This window comes from Mucor velutinosus, assembly GCF_035048745.1.
Source record: "Mucor velutinosus strain NIH1002 chromosome Unknown tig00001563, whole genome shotgun sequence".
In the NCBI taxonomy this organism is placed as follows: domain Eukaryota; kingdom Fungi; phylum Mucoromycota; class Mucoromycetes; order Mucorales; family Mucoraceae; genus Mucor; species Mucor velutinosus.
Window position 1 is genome coordinate 3,936,262 of NW_027041904.1, and position 14,082 is coordinate 3,950,343.

At 38.4% G+C, this 14,082-nt stretch overlaps 4 protein-coding genes and 1 non-coding gene across 5 annotated transcripts; 2 read left to right on the forward strand and 3 right to left on the reverse strand.

Moving 5' to 3' along the window:
* Positions 1-327: 327 nt before the first annotated feature.
* ATC70_009929 (uncharacterized protein) lies at positions 328-1,023 on the forward strand (the record flags this gene model as incomplete). Its single annotated transcript, XM_064829154.1, has 2 exons — positions 328-385; positions 434-1,023. The coding sequence occupies 2 exons, from the start codon at positions 328-330 to the stop codon at positions 1,021-1,023; spliced, it is 648 nt and encodes a 215-aa protein (XP_064686356.1).
* A 225-nt stretch (positions 1,024-1,248) lies between these two features.
* On the reverse strand, positions 1,249-3,261 carry ATC70_009930 (uncharacterized protein; the record flags this gene model as incomplete). Its single annotated transcript, XM_064829155.1, has 3 exons — positions 1,249-2,089; positions 2,157-2,225; positions 2,465-3,261. 3 exons carry the CDS (start codon positions 3,259-3,261, stop codon positions 1,249-1,251), a joined length of 1,707 nt encoding a protein of 568 aa, XP_064686357.1.
* A 392-nt stretch (positions 3,262-3,653) lies between these two features.
* On the reverse strand, positions 3,654-4,287 carry ATC70_009931 (uncharacterized protein; the record flags this gene model as incomplete). The annotated part of the gene is made up of 3 exons (XM_064829156.1): positions 3,654-3,674; positions 3,746-3,787; positions 3,877-4,287. The coding sequence occupies 3 exons, from the start codon at positions 4,285-4,287 to the stop codon at positions 3,654-3,656; spliced, it is 474 nt and encodes a 157-aa protein (XP_064686358.1).
* An 8,532-nt stretch (positions 4,288-12,819) lies between these two features.
* On the reverse strand, positions 12,820-12,892 carry ATC70_009932. Its single transcript has one exon. It is a non-coding gene; the product is annotated as a tRNA-Ala (tRNA).
* Positions 12,893-13,331: 439 nt separating this feature from the next.
* On the forward strand, positions 13,332-13,797 carry SEC63 (secretory subunit; the record flags this gene model as incomplete). Its single annotated transcript, XM_064829157.1, has 2 exons — positions 13,332-13,467; positions 13,520-13,797. 2 exons carry the CDS (start codon positions 13,332-13,334, stop codon positions 13,795-13,797), a joined length of 414 nt encoding a protein of 137 aa, XP_064686359.1.
* Between the last annotated feature and the right edge of the window lie 285 nt (positions 13,798-14,082).

A 14,082-nucleotide genomic window follows, 5' to 3' on the forward strand; every position in this document is an offset into this window, starting at 1 on the left:
AGAGCAATGGTAAATACCTTGATTAGACCGCTTCACATGCCATAATCGTTACAATTCTTGTATACTATGATGATAAATACGGCATGGCACCATATGAAAGGTATGCGTAGTAAGATGGGCAGTTAGTTAATGATTACAATTAACAATGCAAGTGAATTAACCGTTCTGCGGCTCATGATCAAATGAAAATACGCGGGTTTCCATGACTATCTAAACATTTGAATGTCGTGCAAAATCCAGACACACCCATTTAAAACATCAATTTTTTGTGGCTGCACGAAACCTGCTCTTTTTATCTTTCATTTTCAACGCATTCATTTCTGCAACATGTCTACATCCTCACAGCATACGACCGACTTGCCAGCAGGCCCTGAAGAATTGAAGAGTATGCATACCATGTCTGCTGTTGACATAAAACTAACATCTTGTATAGCTCTATCCGATGAGCAGTTCATAGAGGCTTTAAAAAAGTACCATGTTGACAACATTCACGCACCAAGAATCGTCAAGGATATATTGCAACGAATGTATTCATTGTTGAAGAGTAGCAAAGAGCGCGAAGCAGTGAAATCAAAGGAAGCCAGTGAAAAGATATTGTCCGTCTACGATCATTATTCAATTCTCGAGGAGATGTACAAGACTGAGCACAATGCTGTTATCAAACTTACAGATGAGAAAGCAGAAATGAAAGCAGAATTTGAAAGATTATCGAGTGAAGCAGGACAACAATTGAATGAGGTCAAGAAGCAATTGGAAACGCAACGAGAGGAGGCGAACAAGCAAGCGACAAAGCAAGCGTTGGGCAGAAAGAGACTGGAAGACATTTTGGTGGCCAAGAACATTGAAATTGACTCTATTAGGAAAAAATTGCAAGAAATAGAGGCTCAAAATGCAAAACTTCAGACAGAAATTCACGCAAACAAAACGCTGATGAGCTACCACATTGCAGCAGTACAACCCAACCAGCATAATGCCGACGTCCAGCAACCTTTGCTGCGACAGCAAAACCAGCGTCCACAATAAGAATATCTCTCTATATCCCTCGTCATTACATGTATAAAGTCAAATCAATTATAGTAAAAAAGAATCATGTTTAAATTCATTGTAAATCTTAAAATTACATTTTGTTATATGTATAATGAAAAGGAGAGGAATATGTAAGTATCATATGCTGTATTAAGAGAGAGAGAGAGAGAGAGAGAGAGAGAGAGAGAGAGAGAGAGGGAAAAGGAGAGATAGGGAATGAGTCTACTTTTGAGTAGATGATCGTTTCTTCCAAAAGAACAAGAAACTCTTTCTATTGTTACTGTTACTGTCAGTGTTGGATAAATTGGTGGTGGCAAGTGTGGATGTAGAAGCAGCAGCATTCATAAAGCTCAGTCGCTTTACTGCAGATGTTGTGGATGGCAAGCTCATGTTGACTGAGGGCAACGGTTTGTTGGCGTTCTTTTGCTTTGGTATATTTACGCTTGCGGGTTGCAGTCTCTGTATAGCTCTCTTTTCACCATGTTCAGCTGCCTTGCGATACCATTCCATGGCAGTGTTCTCATCTTTGTCTGTACCAATACCCATTTCAGAAAAGTAACCTACGGCATACTCAGCTCTTGGTAATCCACTTTGAGCAGCACACATGGCCCATGCGTAGGCTTGCTCATCTGAAGGCGCCAGAATCTGTGGAACACCAACGAGATACCAAGCCGTTAAAGCAAAGCAAGACTCAGGATGCTGTTGTTCAGCAGCGATGCTATAATACTGTATAGAGAGAGCAGCATCTGGCGTGCACTCTAGCTTACCAAATTCGTAGCATTCACCGAGTCGATGTGCAGAAGGTGCATAGCCCAAAATAGCAGCCTCGTGGTAGAGACTGACGGCATACTTGAGATCAACAAAAATGACAGATTCAACGCCTTTTTCGTGTAAAAGAGCAAGTTCATGCAATGCATGAGGGTATTGTGTTGTTGCTGCTTCTGCTGATCGTTTGAGCCATTTATGACCATCTCGAACATTTCTTGATAGGCCGAGCTCTCCTTTCATTTCTGCCAACCCGAGACGATACATTGCTCCTGGATGATTTAGAGTTGCCGCTTTTCTGTGTGTGTGTGTATATATACAAGTGAATTTCATGTCTATGAGACAGGATAGAATTCCTTTCTTACCTATAGTATTGCACTGCTTTGCCCTTGTTCTTGGTAGTGCCTAGACCATCTTCATAACATTTTGCAGTTCTAAAAATAAAAAATAGAAAGCAGAGTGTAAATAAATATGTAACAGTGAAATGAAATGTCTATATGAAAGCTATAACAATGCATTATCTAGCAGCAAAGGTTGATCCCTCCTCATTCTCTGTCTCTCTCTCTCTCTCTCTCTTTTCCGCTAATCCCTTAGCATTTCTCCAATGCATAAATCACCTCCCTTCTATACCAGCGAAAAACACCCCCAAATCCCTTGAATTTTGTTTATTTACCTGTAGGCTGCATCTGGATGATGGTGTTTTGCTGATTGCACAAAAAGAGGAAACGATTTGTCAAAATCAGGTTTTCCAGTTTTATTCAATAGGCCGGCTGCATACATATTCGCAAGGTAGTATTGAGATTCACTGTGTCCACGCACTGCAACTTGCTTAAGTAGTTTTTCAGCTTCCATCAGATAAGCATGTTGCTGCTGTTGTTCATCGGGCTGTTGCTGTTGTTCATCGGGCTGTTGCTGCTGTTCAGCTTCCTTCTGTTGCAATCGCTTGGCTGCTTCTACGAGAAAAATGGCAAAGTCGCATTGAATCTCCATGTTGTTTGTCTTTTTAGCATTCTCTCTATACATGTTGATGGTTTTACTATAGGACAACAAACTCGCATTTTGGCCAGGTTTGAGATGGGAGTGATCCAGCAGTTGATCACTCGATACAGATTGGATGCTGCTTGATGAAAATGAATGATTACGTGCTGTTGCAGCAAAGGGCAATGGTGTTGAGGGTGGTGAAGTGGTTGCTGAAGAAGGCAATGAAGCATTGGATACGTTTGATTGGTTGATCATGGAGAGTGGGCTTGAGGAACGACGCTGTTGCTTTTCAATGGCCATTTTCTTTTTGACGTCCATCCAGTTTGTATTGGGATTCGATTTCAATGGTAGTTGCATGGCAGTTTTTTTGGTAGTGGTCATAGTGGTAGTAGTTGGATCAACTTTCACGTCTAACATCATTTTATCATTTTTCATCATATCCATGGTCTCTACGACGACAGGATGATGATGGTTTTGAATGTGTAACATGATTTAGCAGGAATAAAGGGTAAAGAGAGAAAGAAAAGAAAAGAAGCCAAAGAAAAAGCTAGTTTATATGTTTATTACAGTAGAGCCCATCTTGCTATTTTGCATTAAAAAGGTTTATAGCTATTTTACGGCTCACATGTCTTGCTAAAATGGGATGGTTCAAACGCCAAGGGGGGGGGGGAGGTGCGGGGGAAAGTAGACACAGCGAGGAGCATTACATGTATGTTTCCATCTATAACTTGTAGTGTAACAAACTATATGTAATGTGTATGTAGGCTACATACCAAGTTGTTTCTGCTGTTGTTGTTGTTGTATTGGATGCGTATATGACGTTTATATTATTATTCTATTATACAATTGACCTCGAGGACAGTGGTTATTATGATGATTGCTTAATTTTGGTTACTATAGTACTATGGGTTAAAGGAGGTCAGCTATTTTAATATACCAGCACATTACCACTTTACATTTTTACACTACTTACCGGGAGTTGCTTGGATTTTTCGGCTGATATCGAACGATGTTTCTATAGGATAAACACAAATAATCATGTATCATGTAAGCCTCAATGCCTAGATTTTATCCAGTATACACACACATTATCACCCCACTCACCTTGAATTGAAATCCAAGCCAAACCATAACGCACAGAACCAACAGCAGAGTCATGGCATGATTCGAATAGGTGATCGCTGTTGTCTTGGTAGCAGTGATGTTTGCAGTTATCGATGCTGAACCCTTGGACTGCACAATGCCGATCTCGCTATTTCTTAGATTATTGTCTAATCCGATAAGATCATTCTTTGCTGTAACTATTGATAGTGTTCCCCTGATTTGAGGTGGCTGTTGTTGTTCTTCCAATTGTTGACGAATATCTTGCAATGCTTTACGATTGAGCACGATATCACTATTTGGAATACTGTATTCTGGCCAATCGTATTCCCCATCTTGATCATCCTCCATCAGATACTCGTGCTCTTGTTCCAAATCGTCATAGAGATCCCATTTGATTGTTGTTGTTGACATGTTGGTTTAAAGGAGACGAGATGCAAAACAGAAAGAAGAGAAAGAGAGAGAAAGAGAGAATGAGATGCCAAAATAACTTGTTCAGAAACCATCGAATTCGCAACACAGGAGTAATACAAGTGTGAACATCAAACAACTTGAATTGCTAAAGCAAGTAGTTCAACACGTTTACAGGTTGAACAAGCCCAGCTGTCAGGAACCATTGAGAAATGGATCCCTTTCAAGCTGATGTAAAGCAAACATTGGCATTGCAACGCCATTTGGTACGAACACTGCGCTTTTATCTTGCTGTTGCGTATCATACGCTGTTATCATAACGCAGACACCCAGCATGACGGTGCTCATTCACTTTTAGCGCAGTTGCCAAATGTACAAGAATGAAACGAATGAGCCGAATGTGTCACAATACACAAAACCAATTAAGGGAGTTGTCAGAGTGGTACACACAACAATCAAGTATGCCATGATCCGTTGATAATTTACACATTTACCGTGGACACTGATCGAATCAGGATGGCAAGTTCAAGACATATTTCTTTTCGATTGGAATATACAAACATGTGTGTCTGCAGAGTAATTTCCTTGTTTGATAGACGTTTCATACAGTTACATTAAAACAAGTTCCTAAACCACGTTTTCATATTGATTACATACAGAGTTGATTCCATAGTATGTAGCATGTTGAAGGCCATTTTCAGCTACTGTGTATATTTAAGTTCCTAACCATGTTTTGATCTACGTGTAGCGTTTAAGGTATAACTATCTAGGCCACACATGAAAAGCATATTTTCACTACTGCTAGAAAGACAAGGCCGTTGCAGGGTGGTGTTTCATAAGCATCGTGGAGAACTTTGGTATCAAACACACACCTGGAGCATGATCGACGTGTGCCTCGACAGGCTTGAGGATCTGGAGGAGTAACCAGCAGTAGGGATGGACCAAAGAGGCTGCAACACTAGAGATAAACCATAGAGCACCACGAGTTGGAAGAGAAATAACATATAGTGGTATTCAACCTGTGGCTAGAACAAGCATGGGCACAAGATTATTTCGCTTTTTTCTCATCCATATACATCAGCGAAAACACCTTCAAAAGAGAAGAGTAAAATAATGGTATACTGAATCCATTAATGTAATGCAGTGAGAATTCTTCCACGAGTCCATACAGTAGTCAAATACTCTCAAATCAAATAAATGTCTTTTTCAATCCATGTCTTGATTTGTGCGAATCCGGTGAGCATTTGTCGAGATATGTCCAAAAAAGGGGATCATGCAAAATCATCGATTTTTGATCAAAATCTGCCTGTGATAGCAAGCAGAAAATCTGGTGACGATTTTTTGGTCAGGACAAGATTTTCAATATTTTATGATAGGGTTATGTCAGAGCTTCAAACAATAGCCCATTCTGTGGAATTTGAGGCTTGATAGACTAAAATTCACGGAAAAAAAAGAATAAAAAAACAGTAATGTCAACTTGATAAAGGTATATTTTATTATCAAACTGACAGGTGTAAAGTAAACTGAAGTCTCTCTACTGGCCAGGTAGATGATCCTTCTTATATACTATAACAATGGATAAAAGTTCTATTAATTAGATTGACAAATAAGTCAACTCAGATCAACTAATGTCTAATCATGCTAAAAGACAACTCCAGCAAGCTAATCATGATTTAGCTCTGTCTGGATGAATAATTAGACTCTCATCCGAAGTACCCTGATCTATCCTTTCTATAAGGATAATTAATATCGATCTAGTAGCATGTATCCGATAGGTACAGTCTTCTTAGTCTATATTAATAGTACATATCTGAGTGTATATCGCTAAGCATACATCTTTAGCATGTATCTGGATATATGGCATGTCTATAGCATATCGTATGCATGTCTTTAGCATGTCTCATATATAGTACAAGTCTGTAGTACATAACGTATCTGTAGCTAGTATCACGGATATAAGCATGTGTCTTATAGCGTGGATCATGAAGTGCACATCTGAAGCAACAAGCTCATATTGCATTAATCTTGGTGCCTATCCAGATATGGTAAACATCCGTAGTCAATGTCGGAATACAAGTATAAGTCTATAGCGCCATTCATGTCCGTGGTGCCATCTATAACCTATATCTTATATAGTATGAATCTTATAGTACTAGCGTATCTGAAGTCCATATCATCTTATAGTATAAATCGATATCGTACATCTAATCCAGTGTACATACAGTTTATATCTAAATCTGGTAACTGGATGAATTGTCGGAATGCAGATCAGAGTGGATGTATTCCACAACACCATTGTTTAAAATAGTAACACCCCACTTCCATTGTTGTAATTCCACTTGAATCTTGCATCGATTCGACATCAATTGGTTTGCATCTATCCTGAGTCTGTTGAGGATATAGATCATCTCTGAGAGGCAAATGTATTAGGCGTCGTATATTACATAAGAGGATCTGAGAATGAGCTGAGATGCATAGTAGAAGTGAGAGGTCTTTATTCAAGCAGCACGAAGGAACATGAGTGGTGCCATCAAATGGCTAATCTATATCCTGGTTCCTAGAGAGTGGTAGCCTATGGCCTTTCGTCCCTGGAAGTGGGTTTCAATTCCGACAAATGTTCTTCCGTCAAAGCTATTAGGAAGAACATTCTATCCTGGATCATCTTTGTTGTTTATCCTTGACTGGTGGTTCATGAGTTCTTATGCAGTACATCCTCGTTACTGGTTCAAGGCTTATACAATTATCCCGCATTCAAGATCAAGGTCCTATTGCTGCGGCACTGTCAAATAACTATAAATACCTTTGATATCTACACTAGTTTTGATCCCTATTCAATCTTGGAATAACATAATAAATATATTCAGTTCTAATTGTATTTACTCTGTCTATATTTCGTTATTCTAAACAGAGTCAAAGTTCAGAGTCAAATCCACATTTCAAAATAGTAATACTTGGCTATTAGCGCGCAATCTCATTTAGATCCCTGACTAATTCATCGATTCAACAATATCGGCTCCAAATATTGATTAGATTTTTGGCTAAACTTGACAAGAAGCACCACGATTAAACGAATATGTAACAACAACAAAATAGAAGCGACACCAATTGAGTAAGCACCAACATTGATTAGCAATACACCAAATAGAGACCACATCGACTAGAATAACAGTATCAACATACCATCAAGAGATAACATAATACAGTTTTACAACAATTATATGAGTGTGTCAAAGCACCAGAATACCACACCCATGAGGAGAAACCCTTCAAGTAAGACATAGTAGATAATAAGTTAGAGAATTATACCTTGAATCCACCACCTGGCGCCTTTCCCATATACGGTATAATGCCTTTTTAGGAAATCGAGATAGAAGAGCCAAGTAACCAAGAGAAAGATACACACGTATCAATATGTCAGGGTTGAAGGGTATTCTGACAGTGATTTAGATCTGCAGAATATCATTGACAGACTAAACACAAACAAGAATAAGAAGCGCAGGTTTAAACCTAGAGCGCCAGCTAACAGGAACATCAAGCAGCGATTAACCTGGATAGCACACAAAATTACACAAGCTATATTGGATAAAACCAATATCCAAATCTAATATTAATAAAGCACCTTTTTATCCATTCAACTAAAAGGGCTATAGCATCTTCCTGCACACTCTCTATATCTACTTCCATTTATATCTCGATCAGATCTCAGATTGCATATACTACCTCTACGTATTAGCATCTGACAAATATGTCGTGCCTAAATTTAGGTTTAAGCCAGATTTGAAGAAAGCAACTAAAAGGCGCCAGCGTATACTCGAAGGTTCTGGAAACTGATAGCAAGCATTGATCTGATTATCAGTTGCTATATCAAGCACTATATCTACTCGAAAGTTCCATTGATTAAGTAATTATCGATCGTAGAAATAGTATAAATATAAGTTGTAAATGCATTCAATAAACAGCATCTTCGAACATAATCTCAATCTATTAGTTACACTCTAAGTTATTTGTTAACTCCTACCATTGGATTATCTATCAAGACGACATGTATTAGGAAGCGTAGGGTGATCATCACAACTTATATAGTCGAATATCAATAAATGGATTAAAGAAGTCGACAGGAGACAAAATTTGGCCAATCTTGAACAGAAGAAAAACAAACTGAGCTTGAATTATTTTTGCTGGTGGTGTTGCTGATGATAACAATGATGGTTGCGATGCTGATCAAATGGGGATCATGGAGTTGAAAGGACAATTGCTTAGCGTCATAATCATCATTGTTATCATCAGAAAAGCATTTGGGTTATCTAGCAGCAGCGCCGCCCCTCAAAACGTGTCCAAATTTCTATTCAAAGGACTCCCAAATGAAGCCTATAATTCTACGCCACTCGGAAATTTTGCAGTGTAGTGCTGTTAGTAACATCATAATAATGTTTCAGAATGTGACTCTGAAACGCGTTGTATTTTTATGCATAATGACACTGGTCTTTTGGTTTTTCTCCACCTTTCTGTCTGCTTTTTTGGTCGTCTCTTTCTATTTGGTCTTGGTCTCTTTCTATTTGGTCTTGGCCTCTTTCTATCTGGTCCTTTGGCGGTATCAAGTGGTGCCTTTATATCCTTGGCCGGCTTGCCACTGGTCTTGGCTCTGAAAAGATGCTGCTTTTTACGAAGAGATTGGGTTGCTTTGCCTTCTCATACAGATCTATCTTGGCAATCATTCGATGATGGAGTATTAGCCTGAACTCTCCCCAAACCGGATTTAGCCACAAATGCGTCCATTTATATACTACGGAATACATGCCATCTCCTAGTAACTTTCGTGTTGCTATGTACGCTATCCGTATTGGTTCTTTACGAGAATAGGGTAGTTGGTAGGGTGACGGCCTACCAAGCTGTTGATCTCGCGTATACATGTTACATCATGTGCTCTTTTGCATGTGGTCTATATCATGTAATTGAAGAGTAGGTAGTTGGTGGGGTAACGGCTCACCAAGCTGATAATCTTCGTGTGCTATCTGCCCAAAGTAAGGAAAAGTTCCTCTTGTTTTGGCTGCCGCAAGAGACGACTATACGCTATGCGTGAGGATAAGGGTAGTGAAGGGTCCTAAAAAAAACTCCTGTGTATGAAAGCAATCAAATCTAGGGAATGCAATCCTCAAGGGAACTGTTCTGTATGGCTGCTTTGATATTCTTTCTGGAGGTGAAATCGAGTCAAAGCGGCCATATGCAGTCATATACAAACTGGTACGTATCTTTTATGAATGCAAAAGGTTCCTTTTACTAATATTGTTTCTCTGCTTAAAACTGCTTTACGCCCTAAATTTATTGATGGGCGTGGGTGATTAGGGGGGCATCGTTTGTGTGCGCCGCGGTCAACCCTCCTTTCACTCACTCGGTTGTAAATAGTCGGGCTATCGATACCTACTCTGGCCTGGCGACCCTCTCTGGTGAACTGCTATCACTGCTATTGGAGTGATAGTAGTTTCTCTCCTTTGGTCTTGGTTTATCTTCTTGTTTTTTATAATAAAAATAAAGCCATATTCTTCTTTATTTTTCAAAGCAACCTTTATACTCCAAAATCGTATAACAGGCTCAAATGAAAATAGCGTCGTCGTGGCCAACCAGATGCATAATATCAAAAAGTCTTTGTTCGCATTTACAAGCATGATCATGAGATTCTGACTGAAGATGAAGGATGATAGACCTGAAATTTTATCAACAAGGATGTCCGTATTCGATTGAACCCTCAAATGAGATTGGAGCTAATTGTTCGCGAAAATACGCGCACTCAAAACCTGCCAACTGTCAACGAGATTGCAGCCATCATTCCTAGTGAATATCATGATGATACAGGTTATAAAGATGCCAGAAATCATTCAAACTCCGTTCGTTTTTCTTCTGTTCAAGATTGGCCAAATTTTGTCTCCTGTCGACTTCTTTAATCCATTTATTGATATTCGATTATATAAGTTGTGATGATCACCCTACGCTTCCTAATACATGTCGTCTTGATAGATAGATCCAATGGTAGGAGTTAACAAATAACTTAGAGTGTAACTAATAGACTGAGATTATGTTCGAAGATGCTGTTTATTGAATGCATTTACAACTTATATTTATACTATTTCTACTATCGATAATTACTTAATCAATGAAACTTTCGAGCAGATATAGTACTTGATATAGCAACTGATAATCAGATCAATGCCTGCTATCAGTTTTCAGAACCTTCTTCGAGTATACGCTGGCGCCTTTTAGTCGCTTTCTTCAAATCTGGCTTAAACCTAAATTTAGGCACGACATTTTGATACGTGTGTATCTTTCTCTTGGTTACTTGGCTCTATCTCTATTTCCTAAAAAGGCATTATACCGTATATGGGAAAGGCGCCAGGTGGTGGATTCAAGGTATAATTCTCTAACTTATCCACTATGTCTTACATGAAGGGTTACTCCTCGTTGGTGCGGTGTTCTGGTGCATTGACACACTCATATAATTGTTGTAAAACTGTATGTTATCTCTTGATGGTGCGTTGATACTGTGGAATTTGAGGCTTGATAGACTAAAGTTCACGGGAAAAAAAAGAATAAAAAAAACAGTAATGTCAACTTGATAAAGGTATATTTTATTATCAAACTGACAGGTGTAGAGTAAACTGAAGTCTCTCTACTGGCCAGGTAGATTATCCTTCTTATATACTATAACAATGGATAAAAGTTCTATTAATTAGATTAACAAATAAGTCAACTCAGATCAACTAATGTTTAATCATGCTAAAAGACAACTCCAGCAAGCTAATCATGATTTAGCGTTTGCCTGGATGAATAATTAGACTCTCATCCGAAGTACCCTGATCTATCCTTTCTATAAGGATAATTAATATCGATCTAGTAGCATGTATCCGATAGGTACAGTCTTCTTAGTCTATATTAATAGTACATATCTGAGTGTATATCGCTAAGCATACATCTTTAGCATGTATCTGGATATATGGCATGTCTATAGCATATCGTATGCATGTCTTTAGCATGTCTCATATATAGTACAAGTCTGTAGTACATAACGTATCTGTAGCTAGTATCACGGATATAAGCATGTGTCTTATAGCGTGGATCATGAAGTGCACATCTGAAGCAACAAGCTCATATTGCATTAATCTTGGTGCCTATCCAGATATGGTAAACATCCGTAGTCAATGTCGGAATACAAGTATAAGTCTATAGCGCCATCCATGTCCGTGGTGCCATCTTTAGCCTATATCTTATATAATATGAATCTTATAGTACTAGCGTATCTGAAGTCCATATCTTCTTATAGTATAAATCGATATCGTACATCTAATCCAGTAAACATACAGTTTATATCTAAATCTAATAACTAGATAAACTGTCGGAATGCAGATCATAGTGAATGTATTCCACAGCTCTCATCTGGCAGTTACTTATTGCCACTATTGCTCAACTTTTTGGAGAACAAAAAAAAATGGACAAAATTTGACCAAAAAGCATGAGGTATCCCTCATGGTTTTTACCGATGAAATGTGAATGTAAGCAACAAAACATCCGAAACCAACTGGAAAGAGTACATCACAACAGTGGAAATATCAAGTTGAAATGTTTTGCGGATAGAAGAAATATTGAGGCTAATCTCGATCAACAGCCTTTCGTGGCTATGCTCAAGTATCAAGACCACCCGATACTTCAAATGGCAAACAAAGACTAGAGACTAATTATGCTTGACATATACAACCTGCATCATGTTGGACGAAAGTTCAACCATAACATCAACAAAGCTCAATGGAGACATTTCTATCGCCAAAACATGCACTACCCGACAAGAAATGTCCGATACAGGATGAACCACAAGCAATGCCCTAGTAAAGCAGCTCTTTTTGCTTGACGTCTAAGGAACATTGAAGAGGACAAATATACTTTTTGCAACGATACTGAAGATGTCAAACATCTCATGCTTAGCTGTCCTCACAAAAACGACACTTGGTCCAACATTTTCGAACAATTCCTGGGATACCCCAAAATTGCCATCCCAAAACAAATATACCAATTCAAAGTCAATTTGAACCTGGGGCAGTACTTTATCTACAAGCTAGACATCAAAATAACAATCTTCGACCTGTTTGCTGCTACCATTCGTATGTTATAAAGAACTCACAATCCAAAAACATTCAAAAGAGTGCCATTTGATACGAACATACTACATTCAAATAGTAATTTAAAAAGTTTTGTCGGCAGCATCTATTCAAAATTAACTATTTTCTAAAATTTCCCTTTTCTCAACAACCATGCTATCTAAGCAAATTTCAATTATTAATTGGACAAATGTAAACCTGATGCTCATTTGGAGGATAAATTAGCCTGACGCATTTACTCTTTTATCTGAAACTCTGTTATCAAAACCATAAACACTACTATCAATTCGCATGTTACTCTAGCTGCTCATCCCAAAGTTGAATTTGCCTTTTCTCCTTTTTTGTGGTAATTATGGAGTGTAACTCTTCAAAAATTTTAAAACTGAACAAAAAGTGGAGAAGCTGGGCGTCGATCCCAGTGCCTCTCGCATGCTAAGCGAGCGCTCTACCATTTGAGCTACATCCCCATCTCACATGAAAATGGAACCATTCAATTGATTATATAAATTACTGCTCCTTGTATGCGTTTTTTCTTTATTTAGAAAGTGATTGTATAAGATCTTCCCCTTTTTGGCAAATCAAATTATTTTCTGACTATAATGAGCGTTCGCTGAGCGATCTTCTTCATTCTTTGCATAGATAAAAATACTGAATAACCGTTGCTTTTCAGTATGTCGTGACACCGGTAGTTTCTCACAATATTCTTTCTTGCGGACTATTGTATGCGATTTTTCAGCCAACAAGTCTCAGGAGTAGCAGAATGTTCAGAGCTGACATGATGAGCACTAAAAGTGCATCAAAAAGATTGCAGGAGCAAAAGTCACATAAATAACCAGGAGGGAGAAGAATAGGTGGCATCCACAAACAATCTTTAATTACTTCCATTCACCTGTACATAATAATATCATGGCATTATTTGTTCCTGTTATCATTGGCCTCCCCATTGGATATTTCACTTGGGCTAAAGTATTTGATACCGTCGACAACAGTGTATATCAGATCGCTTCGAAAAAGCAATCTACAATCTCTTCATCACATTCAGGTACTTTAAAATCCGTGTCATGCAATAAAATCAACTTACAAACTTACACTAGATGGTAGCATCGCAGACAGTGCAGCACTGGCAAAGCCTCCAAACTCCAAATTAGCAGCAGGATTGGGTGCTTTGGTCTCTGTGGGCTTACTGAGTAAAGTGACATTTACACCCCAAACAAGACATAGGTTATTTTTTGCTCAAGCACCACCAAACAGCAACATTCGTATTGTGACATTAAAGCTAGGAATAGAGCTATTGGTGAGATCAGGTGTTGTATTTTATGGTGGAGCGTCTGGTGGAGCAATAGCAGGTCGATTAGCAGCTTCATCCTCTTAGAACCGATCTCTTTATTTATTCACCATCTTTGCAACATACCATTCATTCAATGATGTAATTCTGTAACAATAAAAACCAACCAGTGTGAAGCTTAGGCAAACTATTGAAACGAAAAGTAGAATCATTCATCCTGCTGCATACAGTCAAATCGGTTAAGAGCATAAAGTGTGTCGATATTCATCGCTTATATCTTTAGTTTATCTCAGATAGGACTGAGCCATACGTATTTGCTGAAAGTGTTCAAAAGTATGGCTAGTACCATGAACGTACAATTTGTTATTGAAA